Source organism: Sturnira hondurensis, unplaced genomic scaffold, assembly GCF_014824575.4.
Source record: "Sturnira hondurensis isolate 20B ecotype Veracruz unplaced genomic scaffold, ASM1482457v3 Scaffold0022910, whole genome shotgun sequence".
Classification (NCBI taxonomy): Eukaryota; Metazoa; Chordata; class Mammalia; order Chiroptera; family Phyllostomidae; genus Sturnira; species Sturnira hondurensis.
Window position 1 is genome coordinate 15,357,201 of NW_028095541.1, and position 13,072 is coordinate 15,370,272.

Here is a 13,072-nt window from a genome sequence, read left to right on the forward strand (position 1 = left end):
GAGTAAGAAGGTAAAGTGTGATACCTGAGTCACACTCAACTGAGTGTCTTAGTGGTGCAGATTCCTCAACCCCCCTAGCAGCTTCTCCACTAAAATCTGGAGGTGCCTGGTAAGGTGGTGACTGGCTCCCTGAGAGAGTCTAATGAACCCTAAAATTTGATCATCAGCACAGTGACAGCACTTTTCACTCCTGAAAGTTTCAGTGACATCAGTTGTAAAAATGGATTCCGGGCTTGGTCTTTGTCAATGAAAACAGAAGATGGTCCTCGACGTTCGGGAAGAGAATTGGAACTAAGACTGCATAAATGATCCCAAACAAGAATTTCTGACAATTCTGAGAGAAAATGTTTACTAGTGAGCTAGGAAGCAATATCACCCAGTTTAATGGGATCCGGTGGGCCCGCCTGGTGCCAAATCCGAGCGATCCACCGAGCAGCCTCCTTCCACTGCCTAGCGTTTAGGAGGGACTAAGTCCGAACGGTGCTGAGTACTGCCAGGGACCAAGTCTGAAAGGACAGAATACTTTTCCAACCGTGAGCGACATTAACTGATGGATAACAATTTGCGCTGAAACCAGGCAAAATCAGCATTCCTTTCCCTGACCTGTGCCAGAACCCAAACATGAACAAAATCGCCTTTTAGAGACAGCTGAGTCAGAGGCCCTGTTCGGCTCAGGGCTTTAGTTAGACCCGTAGCGGGGCAGTCAAGGATGCGGCAGGATAACAGAGACCAGAGAATGAATGCATATGTAATGTAGCAAAGCAGGGCCCTTGAGGAGGACAAAGACCTGGGAAATTCGGTTCGGGGAAGGCTGGGATTGGGGTTGAATTAACAAGATTCATAAAAGGATCTCTAATCTGAGGAGAGTGGCTGGTAAAACTGCAACCTGAGAATCAAAATCTAACGATATATTCTTACAAAAAGTGGTAAAACAGATACTCTGTAGAAATCTCTCCCTTTCCGCCCCCCTCCCCCCGCCCCCCAGCTGAGTGTTGTTAGGGAAAGGCGCTGTTTCGAAGTCCGAATTCTCAACGGTCCAAGGAAAAGCCTTCTGGCTTTCTCAAACTCCGTGCTTGTCGGTTCGAGGACGTTGAAAACACGTTGTGCGCAGCCCTACTTTCTAGACCGCAAGCTCCTTCCCGGATTTACTTGAGATAAAGAGTCCATAAAAATTAGCAAGGACACGGTTAGCCTGACGCGGGGACGACAGTTCAGGGAGGCAGGGACAAGGGAACACTTTCTCTTCCTGTCGGAATCGAGCCGTGGGCAGCCCAGTTCTCCCGGCGAGGAACGCGCCCCGGGCCTGCGATCAGGTGGAGCGGGCGCTGCTCCGCGGCTGCTCCCCGCGCTCCAGCCTAGCGTTCCGGACCCAGCAGCCCAGCCCAGACGACCCTCCCGGGAAGGAGATTGGGGAGGGGGCACTGTGGCGGAGATGCTGGAGCCCGGCCAGGCAACGGGTCTGCCGCAGGCGCGCGCGCGCCCCTTTCCGCCTGCAGCCAGGGGCGGGGCGGGGCGGGGCGGGGCGGGGCGGCGCGGCCTCGGCCGCGGCCCCAGCCTCAGCCCCCACCCCACCCCACCCCACCCCACCCTGCCCCGCTTCAAGATCCTTCCCGCTTACCCTGGGAGAAGCATGGCCGGGAGCAGTGAGGAGGCGCCAGACCACGGGCGAGGCGTAGTGGTAAATGCAAACTCCCCATTGATTTCGGGGCTGGGTCGTACGCTCTCCGCGCCCTCCCCTCCCCTCCCTTCTTGGCACCTTCCTCTTAGATTCAGTGCTTAGAAGTGCATTCGGGTGAGGGCGGGCCATCGCTTTGTACTTCCCTGAAGGCGGGGATCGCTTCCATCCTCAAGCCCCGACCTCCCCTCCCCGCTTCCCACTCCCCGAGCTCAGTTTGACCAAAGACATGATATCCCTTCACCAGGTGTTCTCAGTGTCCTCCCTCTGTCGCCCCATCCCTGCCCCGGAATCCACTCCTCCAGCGTTAAGCCTGTGTCATGCTGGTGGTCCCCACTCCTGCCAGCCTCCAAGTCACCCGTAGGAAAGGGTTGGGTCTGTGAAGACCTCAACTGGCGACCTTTGGGGGCCTTTCCTTCCCTTTGTGCTTCCTACCGAGCTCTCCAGTATGGGCCTCTCGTTTTGTTTTCCAAAAAAATACTGAGGATTCTCGAGGACAGTTAGGAAATAAAGTAGCTCAAGCAAATGGTGTTTGAGCTTTGAAACATGTGCTGGGACCCTGTCTATGGGGCCTCCGCCCAAGCTCCAGACAAGCTAGTGCCTCTGGAGTGTCAGTTTCCTCTTCTGCAAAAAGGACACAGCACCAGAGGTATGGAGAAGATATACGTGGACTATGTAGTAGTAGTGTGACCCGAGGGGAGGGTGTGGGAAGATGAGTTCTCAGACCAGAGCGTCAGTATCCCTGATAATCTTTCCAGGAGTCGACCAGAGGGCACCCCTCTTTCAACATCCTGGAATCAAATCAAGTCTTGTTCTGTGGCCACAGGCGTCCACTGGCGGCTCCCATGGAGAATGATTTCTGTAGAAGGTGGTGGTTGTTACTGTGTCGGGTTTAACGTAAAACAGTGGTGAGGGTGGAGGGGCAATTTTCTACATTAATATTCTTTTTTTCCGAGATCACCCAGATACTCTGGTTATGAGTATACTGCATGAGTGAGTGGGTTGGGGAAGGAAACCCCTCACGCTAAAACAGAACTCTTCAGGTTAAAATGTCTTGCTCAGTTTTTAATATAACAGCAGGGACTTTGTTCTTAAAGGAGTTGAAGTTCGTTTATTTATTCTTTCCACACACATTGACTGTTCTGCGGGGTTCCAGGCAGTATTCTAGGCGCTAGGGATACAGCAGGGAACAAGCCAAAGCCCAAAGGACATAGGCAGGCAGCATGAAAGCAAATAAATGAAGAGGATAATTTCAGATAGGGATATGTGCAATAAGAAGGGAAGAGGAGAACAAAGAGATAGTGATGGAAGGAGGGCTGGGGAGCACTGCTTTGGCTCAGGTGGTCAGGACGGTCTATTTTCCGTGACATTTGAGCCACCTTCTGAGGAGTACGCAGGACATGGCCATGGGAAGACTCTGAAGCAGAGTACTCAAGACAGTAGATGCCAAGTGCTAAGAAATCATTACATCCTGAGAAGAAATTATTGTACCAAATTTATGCTTTTAAAATGTTACTCCATGGAAGCAGACTTGACTTGGGGTGATGAACACACTATACAATATGCAGATGGTGTATTATAAAAAGGTACACCTGAAACCTATATAATTTCATTAACCAATATCACCCCAATAAATTCAATTAAAGAATAAATAATTTTTTTCAAAAGTCACTCCAGTTGCCATGGAGAGAATGAATGGTCAGGCCTGGGGTTGGGGTTGGGGTGAGGGGGATGAAAATGTAAAAGGAAAAATAAGTTCAGTTCTGGACAGATGAAGTCTGTAGTGACCATAGGGCCTGTAGGGCAGGATGCATTGTGGGCAATTTGAAGTTCATATTCGGAATTTAGGAGAGTGACTGAGTATATTTGGAAATCATCAGCAAGTAGAAAAATATCTGATGCTTGGGAGTGGGTAGGGATGCCCAATGAAAATGAAAAAAATTAAAAACTGCCATTATGGGAAGAAACCTGGAAAGCCCCAAATGTAAGAGGAGGAGACAGATTAAGAGACCAAGAACAGTGAGCAAAGTAGGAAAGAGCAGGAAGGCTGGTAGGTGCCTGGAGGGTGAGAGGCAAAGAGGTCATTGAGAGTGTCAGGTACTATGAAAGGCTAGTAGGAGCAAGATGGAAAGTGGCCATTGCATTGAACATTTACTAAGCAATTAGTTTTTTTAAAGTCATCCATTCCATCAGTAGAATGGTGAAAATAATAGCACTACTATTTAATAATAGATACTCTTAAAAAGGAATGAGGTAGATTGTTAACATCTAGAAAGCAAATGATGGAACTGTGTAAATAACCCAATCTATTTGTGTCAAAAGAAGACGTCACAAAAGCAAGGTCATTTTGTGAAGATGAAGGGAGGCAGTGAGAGGGCCCACCTTGGTTGGAAATAATCAATGTATAATAGAAATATTTCCAGCATTTACACCATTTTCTCCCATAGATTTCAGGATAATTAGATTAACCTCGTTGGATGTAGTCAGACAAGGCGAACTCAGTTCAGGTGTGGGATTCTTGGAAACAAAACTGAGGCCTAGACTCCCTTCCTCTTTGATGGTGGAGAGGTAGCCCTGAGCCTGAAATCGGCAGCAGCCACGGTCACTGCCTGAAGGACAGGGTGGGATCCAAAGTGAGGGTCATAGTGGCAGAGAAGAGCAGAAATTCATATATTACATGTTTCCAAACTATTTTCCTCCTGGTGGAAACCACTTGAAAAATAATGCAAGAAATACTCTAATAAAAATTATATATATGATATATATATATGTACTTCTTAATGACTTAGAAAGAAGGTTTTCAATATATCTTCAAATGAGAAAAAGGATTGGAATGAGTTCTGGAAGTTGATGTCGTATAAAATGGCTCAGTTAATGTGTTTGTCACTTCTCGAGCTTGGCCATGTTTTTCATTTTTGAACAGAGAAAACATTGTTCTGAATAAAATTAGAGCATGTTATCTGTGATACTGAAACTATTTAAAGACTTCTCATTTTGATTTTTTTAAAGCAGATTAATAACATAATTATCTACAGTTCACAGTGGTTTCCATTCCCTCAGGTTTAGGACTAATTTACAATGCAATTTGCATGCAACATTAAGGATAACAAAGGGTAAACCAGTTGTCCCTTTTTCTCTAGTTGTCTCTTATCTCAGTGAGGAAAACTCACTATTCCAGACTCATTGGAAAGTAGGCCAGTTTTGATTATAGAATAGCTTTAAAGAAATACATTTCTTCTGCTTTTACTTTTACAGCTTTAACCAGAGTAATGAGACTTCAGCAAGTAGATTTGAGGCACTTCTTTAAATTTGTTAAAACATATCATTTGTAAATAAATGATCGATGTTACAGTATGCCTACATGATTAATATTCATTGCATAAGTACTATCCACTATATATGGATATAAGAGCTTTGTACCACTATCTATCTCATTTACTCCTCACAGTAACTGTATGAGGCAGGCATAGATGCCACTTTATAGATCAGTACTTTGGGACTCAGAGAAATTAAAGTGCCCAAGGTCTCATAATTAGCAAACTCACCTCCAGGTGTGTTGGACCTGTAAGTCTATGCTCTTGACCATTACGCCATCTGCCTCTGAGCTATGGATTACCATGATAGTTTTTTATCTATAGGTTGGTTTAATTTGTAATTTTCTTATCATTGGTTTTTGGGGGCATCATTTAGTAAGCACATACATCAGGAAGTACTAAGAACTCTATGTACATTATCTGTCCTAAGCTTTAATCCTCACAACTACCCTGTCTGTAGGCTTTATATGAGAGTATGTCTTATTTAAAGAGGGGAAACTGAATCTCAGAAAGGGTGAGCTTTTTCCCTACCATGACAGCATGTGAGTGTCAGAGGTGAGCTCTAGAACATGGACTGGTGTCTCATTGCTGACATTTAGCCAGAACATAGGGCACTACAGGATTTGCCTGGTGGGATAAATGGGTTCAGGTGACCATTAGTTAATGATGGTGCCACATGGGAGGGCTCCCAGAAGTAGAGTGATTAGTGTGTGGTCTGGAAGAGGAACCAGAAAGTGTTGTGCACTTGGATGATCTCCCTGGTGCTGGTCACAATCCCTGTCTGGCCTTTACCTTGGCCTGCCAGTGGATCTTCTGGAAGTTGTTCATGAACAGCTGGTGGTTCAGGCTCTGAACAGCACTGTACTATTGATGGTTACAGCAAGTCCAAGGGGTTCTCAGGAGTGGAAGCCAGTGCCTCCACCAGCAAACAGTTACACCCAGCCAGTTTGCTGGTGGAGGCACAGCAAGTGTGATGCTCTCTTCAAATATGCAGATGACGTGCACCTTTTGGTATGAGTCTGCCCCTCATAGGTATGAACTTTCAGATCCTCGAACAGTGGTGCTCTTTATCACAAGCAAACAAGCAAGCATTGAGGTTGGAGGTCAGATAAGTATTGGGTAATGCATGGCGGAGACTGTGTCATTCATACACTCATTTAACATTTTTGAATACCTATTATATTCCAGGTCAGTGTTCTGGGTACTGGAAATTCAACCATGAATAAGATAAAGTCTTTGCCAGAAGGAGCTAATATTCCAGTGGGAGGAGATAAGACAAAACACATACACACACACACGTCACATCCAGTGGGAATACATGCTATGAAGGAAAGCAAGACTGGACAAGAGACAGATAAGGATAAGTGGGGAGGAGGTGGGTGCCATTTTATACAGGTGGTCAGGACCGAACTCTTGTGTAGGGAACATCTGCCTAGAGACTTGATGGAAGCAAAAGGTAAGCCATATGGCTATCTGGGGGAAGTATATAGTAGGGAACAAAGGCAAGTACAACACTCTTGAAGCAGAAGCATGTTTGGCACATTCAAGGATCAGCAAGGAGGACAGTGGCTGAAGCAGAGTGAGGGATGAAGAATGAGCTTGGGGGTGAATCAGGGAGGGAAGCATGGTGAGAACTCTGGATTGTACTCAGTGAAATGTGAAGCCCTTGAAAAAATCTGAGTAGAAGACTGCTACAATATGAATACACTTTTGTTTGTTTTAATCCTCATTGCTTCTAGGGAGAGAGTAGGAGAAGGAGGGAGGATGGGAGAGAGAGAAAGAAAAAGACATTGACGTGAGAGGGAAACATCAGTTGGTTGCCTGCCATACACACCCTGACTGGGGATTGAACCCACAACTTTTTGGTGTATGGGATGACCTTTCAACCAGTGGAGCCAGCCAGCCAGGGTCTGACTTGCGTTTTTGAAGGAGCATTCCAGCTGCCATGTGGTCAGGGATATGCATATCAAGGTGGAGGCAGGGAGATGAGTTTGCAGCTCTGGCAATAGTTCCAGGAGACATAAGGTTGGCACAGACGGGGGGAAGCAATGGAGATGCTGAGGGGTGGTCGTGATTACGTTTTTAAGGAACTGACAATAGGATTTGCTGATGGTTTGCACAAAGGGGATGAAAGAATGGAGTCAACAGAAACTCGAGATTTGATCTGAGCAACTGGAAAAATGAGTTGTCCTTTCCCGAGAGAGAAAAGGATACGTTTTGGGCGACTCATTACAAGTTTGATTTGACTGGCATTTCAGAGCCCAGCACTGGGATGGGAGCAGGTGGGGACTGGACTGTAAGTTGCCTTTCCAAAACTTGAGCAAATGAGAACTAGTTTCGAGTCTTGAGTGAGGAGGAAAAGGGAAAGCAGGAGAATGTCCCAGCATTAAATGAAGTTCAAGTGGGTCCTAAAACAACAAAAACCAAATGAAACCGGGTGGGTCAGAGACTGGAAGGCGCAGGCATCTTCTCAAGGAGGCTGAAGGGGAGCCTCTAGGAAAATAGATAGCCATGAGGGGCACCAGGAGTCCAAGAAAGAAGATCAGAGGACAAGAGCAGTCATCAAAGCCTTCAGAAAGAGGTGAGGCCTGACCTGAGCTTCACCAGAGGGAGCCGAGCTTGGGACACAAAGAGGAGGAAGAGAGAGAGAGAATGTAGATTGAAGACAGACAGATGAACAGGACTCAGAGCTGGCAAGGAAAATGACTGAAGACTAACCTGAGGACAGAAAGGATGTAGTTTAGGGAATTAGGCTGAAAAATTAGGGTAGGTGTACATTATGAAAGTGCTGGAAATCTGAAAGGGGACAGAGACAGAGGAGTCTGGTGGGAGTGCAGGAGTCAGTAAAGAGCCGGAATTGGCAGTGCAGTCATGGTATGGTTTGAGTGCATTAAAACTTTCATGTTGCATCCTTTCCTGAANTGACTGAAGATTAACCTGAGGACAGAAAGGATGTAGTTTAGGGAATTAGGCTGAAAAATTAGGGTAGGTGTACATTATGAAAGTGCTGGAAATCTGAAAGGGGACAGAGACAGAGGAGTCTGGTGGGAGTGCAGGAGTCAGTAAAGAGCCGGAATTGGCAGTGCAGTCATGGTATGGTGCATTAAAACTTTCATGTTGCATCCTTTCCTGAAGAACCAGATGTAAGAGTAACACCTTCACCTTCATTTTCTCTCTCGGCTCTTTACCATTTTAACCATAAAACTTGTACATCCCATCCTAAACAAGAGGAAGACTTGCTAGCAGTCTTCCCAGTGCCTGAATAGGCCAGTTTTTTTGCGCAATAGTTTCCCAAGCAGACTGACTTCAGTGTCCACCCTAGTACATCCTGCAGAAGTCTTTAGTAGAAGGACTAGACGACACAGAAGTGTGGGTCCACACTAATCCCTGGAAACATGTAATTTCGATAGGTAATCTTTCCCAGGCACATGAGGCATATACAATGCTTAGAAATGTAATAGTATAGATAATATAGTAACATATGATATAGTATATACAGTGATATAATTACAAATAAAATGTTAGATAAACTCATAGTCATCATAACATTTATAATTTAAGTATAGATTATATATATGTGTGTGTGTATATATATATGCATATATATATTTTTTTCAAACAATACTATCAGGTTAGTTATAAGACATTGAGTATATATTTTTACTGTCTGATACCAAGACTTCAGAATGGAGTATGTACTCTGTTCACCTCCAGTACTAGGTCATTTATCAGGCTGGATGAAACAGCCTGATAAAGGACTTAGTCCCGCTGAGCTGTTCATAGGTTGTTCTACTGAGCTTTTCATAGGTTGGCAGAATATAATTTAGTGCCATATTGATCACAGAATCCACTCTCTTTTCAGTGTTATTGTTTCTCAAGTGACACTTTTTTAAAATTTATGTTTTAAAAATAAATTGCCAGTGAAAAATATCATAACCAAAATAATTTGATTTGCAGATAATGGATGACTGGCCAGGGTATGACTTGAATTTATTCACATACCCACAGCACTATTATGGAGATTTGGATTATGTCCTCATACCTCATGGCATCATTGTGGACAGGTGAGTGTTACTTCCTGTATCCGGCTTTGTCCTGCCTTGGGCTAGCTGTGTCTTGCATGAGTCATGCGATATACCTTAGGGCTCTATTCCTGGATCTCTTTCATGCAGTGGTGGACAGCACTTTGTAGGACGGAGAACTTGAAAGAAAAAGAATCTGTGCTCTAACTGAACTGTTTACGTGGGCATTGGTTCAGGGGAGACAGTAAAAACGATATATATACACATAAAGTATTAACACTATAAAAGCCTCAAGACAACAAATGTGCTGGACAAAGTGATAAAAATGCTTCCCATATGAGGACCTTTGTCTCACATTTTTTAAACTCTTGAGTTAATCAGGGAGAGTTAAGAGATGACCTTTGCCTTCATAGGACACACCCCCAAAGCTTTTCCTGCAACTTGCATTTATTTTCGAGCAAGTAAGTTATCATAGGTCGACCAGTCTGTGCTCAATTTTATTTTCTAGCCGGGGGTAAAGTTTCAGGAATAGATATATTGGCAGCCTAAAAAGATCTGCATAGAACTCTTTCTGGAATACTATTTCTAGTTCTTTCTGATCTGTCTACATAGATATCCTCTGGCTCCTTCCTAACTGATTGGTTTTCCTAAAGCCAACATTTTTTCTCCCTAAGGGAAATGTTCTAAGCCCCTAGGTCATCTTTGCTTGGCCATTGGTTTTCAGAGAGCCCCCTACAGTTCAGCCACCACAAGTGCCAGGATTTATAGGCCATGTCCCTTTCAGAAAATAGTCTTAATGGCCAGACAATTACATTTCCACGAACCTCTAATTTCTGTACAAAGGTCAAATACTTAAGCCTTCACATTTATATGGAAAGCAAGCTTCATGAATTTCACAGTGCACTCCCAGGAATCATAGAGATTCTTCAGAGACCCCAAAATTGGGGTGAGGGAGTCCCTAGGGAGTAGGAGCAAATAGGGGCTTTGGGTTCCCACCCTACCTTTTCCTTAAACTTAACTGTCTTCCCCCGACTTTTTAAAATCTGTTATGTTCTTCTGAGTTAAAATTTAACTTTATGAAATAGGTCCTCAGCCAGAAGAAAGGTTGAAATAGACTAGGTGATTACCATTCCCAAGATACTATCTTTCTATCAATTTCTATCTGTAAACAAAAGGAAATGGCATTCTTCCACTCAAATTCTAAAATTTTGCACTGGATAGGACTTGAATATTGTGTGTTTTTTCTCAAGCTATAGTGTGTTATTAAAATAAAGTCTGGTTTGGTGTCTCTCGTGGTCTAAGATGGCTTCCTATGGAATACAAGTTCTGATCATCAAAGGGCAAAAAATGTTTCATGATCAAATAAACTTGAAAACTTTGCATCTCCCAAATTGCTAAATCTTTCTATTGACAATTTATATTTAAATACATGGAAATTAGGAAAAAAGAGAAAGAAACCTGGTTGACTTTAACAATTAAACCAATTTTTGATGTGCTCTGGGCATCTTTATACTTACTTGCTTCACCACTTAATGCCTCTCAGAAGAGTTTTCCCTCACCATCAGTTTTGAAATCCCCTTGTTTAAACAAATTCCTACTTTTCTCACCTGAATTTTATGATTTAAATGCATTGCATCTTGATTTACTACATAATTATGCTTGGTAAGGTTATTTGAAGCCAGATTCCTGGACAGGAGAATCACTCAGTAAACTTGTTCAAATGAATATTCTTAAGCTTTATGTCCAGCAACTCTGATTCAGAGGTCTGGGGTGGGGCCCGGGATTGTCCATCCCCACCTTGAAAATGAATTAATCATGATACAATTTACATACAACAGAATTTATCCACTGTAGGCAAAAGATGTAATGATTTCTTTCAGTAAAATTTTGCAGTTGGGCAGGCATTACTACCATCATTTTACAATATTTCTATCATTTCAGAAAATTTGATTGCTCTTTGCTCCTACCCTCACATTAGACAATCACTACTCTGATTTATTTCTCTATAAACTTATCTTTTCTGGGACATTTCTTATAAATGAAGTTATAGAATATTTGATTATTGATGTACCAGTTGATAGGCATTTGGATTTCTAGTTTTTAGCTATTATGAATCATGCTTCTATGAACATTATTTGTATAGATATGTCTTTTCATTTCTGTTGGATGTATTCCTTGGAGTGGAATTTTGAGTTTTGTGGAAAGTGTGAGAAACTGCCAGTTGTTTCCCAGAGTGGCTCTACCGTGTTACGTTGTACCAGCCATGGATGAGGTTGCCAGTTTCTCCACACAGTTGCCAACATTTAGCATCGTCGGTCCTTCTGATTATAGATACTCAAATGGATATGCAAGAGCATCTCATGCTTTTAATTTGCACATTACAAATGGTTAGTGTGCATGTTACTTATTATATGTCTTCTTTGGAGAGATGTCTATTTAAGTCTTTTGCCCATTTTTAAGTTGGGTGGTTTGTCATCTTATTGAGTTAGTTGTAGGAATTCTTTATGTTTTCTGGATGTAAATCCTTTATCTCCTTTTGTGGCCTGTCTATTTCCTTATTGACATCGTTTGAGAAGAACGTTAGATGGGGTATTCTATCAATGTCAATTAGATTCAGTTAGTGTGGTATTTTTCAGTTAGTTACTGAGAGTGGTATTTTAAAGTCTCCAAATGCAACAGTAGATTCATCTACTTCTTGAAATTCTGTGAGTGTTTTGACACTCTGTTATTAGGATTGTTATGTCTTCTTGGAGAACTGACCTCATTATTATGTAATGTTTCTCTTTATTCCTGTTAATTTCCTTGCTCTGAAGATTGCTTTATCTAAAATTAATATAGCAATTCTAGCTTCCTTTTGGTTAATGTTAGTGTGGTATATCTTTCTGTATCTTTTTACATTAAGTCTATCTGTGTCTTTATATTTAACGTGTGTTTCTTGTAGACGACATATATTAGCGTTTGTTTTATTGTCTACTCTGGCGGTCTCTGCCTTTTAATTGCTGTATTTAGACCATTCACATTTAAAATGATTATTGTTGTATTTGGTTTAATATCTACATATATGTAACTATTTCCTGTTCATTGCCCTTGTACTTGCTTTTTTTTGTCTTCTACTCTGTGAAATATATCTCCCCAATAATGTGTGGCCTTTGATGATGTACAATTTATTTCTCATTTTCTTTTCTTTTTTTTCCCCTTTTTATCTTGACCTGAGGACATGCTTGTTGATTTTACAGAGAGGAGAAGGGAGGGAAAGAGAGCGGGAGAGAAACATTGGTGTGAGAGAGAAACGTTGATTTCTTGCACACACCCCAAAGAGGAACTGAACCCACAACCTAGGCCTGCACCCTGACTGGGAATCAAGCCTGTAACACTTCAGTTTACGGGACAACACTCCAACCAAGTGAGCCACACCAGCCAGGGCCTTATTTTTATTTTAAGACTCACTTACGTGGGTTCACCCCGGTGACTGAATAGCTCAGTCTTCAGCCTTAGATTGCTTAGATATTGTTCTTAAACACCTTGAGCCAGTAAGGCTCTCTGCTGATGAATGTGTGTGGGGGTTGGCAAACATTCAAATTTCTAATCTTCTTCAAGTCTTCCTTGGCTTTTGCATTCCACTGGGCTTTCTGTGTCTCCTCTGCACACGCTTACAGGCTCCATCATCCAGGGATGTGTGGGTAGCTTAGGCCCATTGTAGACTCTGCTAGGGTCTATTGTATATACAATAGGGTCTATTGTAGACTCTGTTGTATACATAGCCCTGGTCAGTTTGGAATATGCAAAGAGTTTATTGTGTAGCCCTGTCCTATGACTCTAACCTCCTGGAATTACCTATCAAATCCCAGACTGGTCTAACCAGTTAGTTGCTCAAACAGGACTACAAATGCTGGAAAACGGAGCTACTGGCCCTCCCTGTTCACATGCTGCCAAGATAGCCATTCCAGCTGACAATGCTCCCAGTCAGGTGAACTCTCTCTGGCAGTGCCCCGCCCTGGCTGCACTACCTGGGTGAACAACAGAGTTGGCGGGGAGGCTAAGGGGCACAATGGGGGCTTTCT

The 13,072-nt window shown here is 43.1% G+C and overlaps 1 protein-coding gene across 3 annotated transcripts in view; it reads left to right on the forward strand.

The window, feature by feature from the left end:
- Positions 1-1,574: 1,574 nt before the first annotated feature.
- Positions 1,575-13,072, forward strand: part of PRTFDC1 (phosphoribosyl transferase domain containing 1) — an 87,823-nt gene continuing 76,325 nt past the window's right edge. For all 3 annotated transcript variants that reach the window (XM_037037107.1, XM_037037106.1, XM_037037105.1), the window contains exons 1-2: positions 1,575-1,678; positions 8,947-9,053. In XM_037037107.1, coding sequence (XP_036893002.1) covers positions 1,631-1,678; positions 8,947-9,053 — 155 coding nt within the window. In that variant the 5' untranslated portion in view covers positions 1,575-1,630. The remainder of the gene's footprint in view (positions 1,679-8,946; positions 9,054-13,072) is intronic.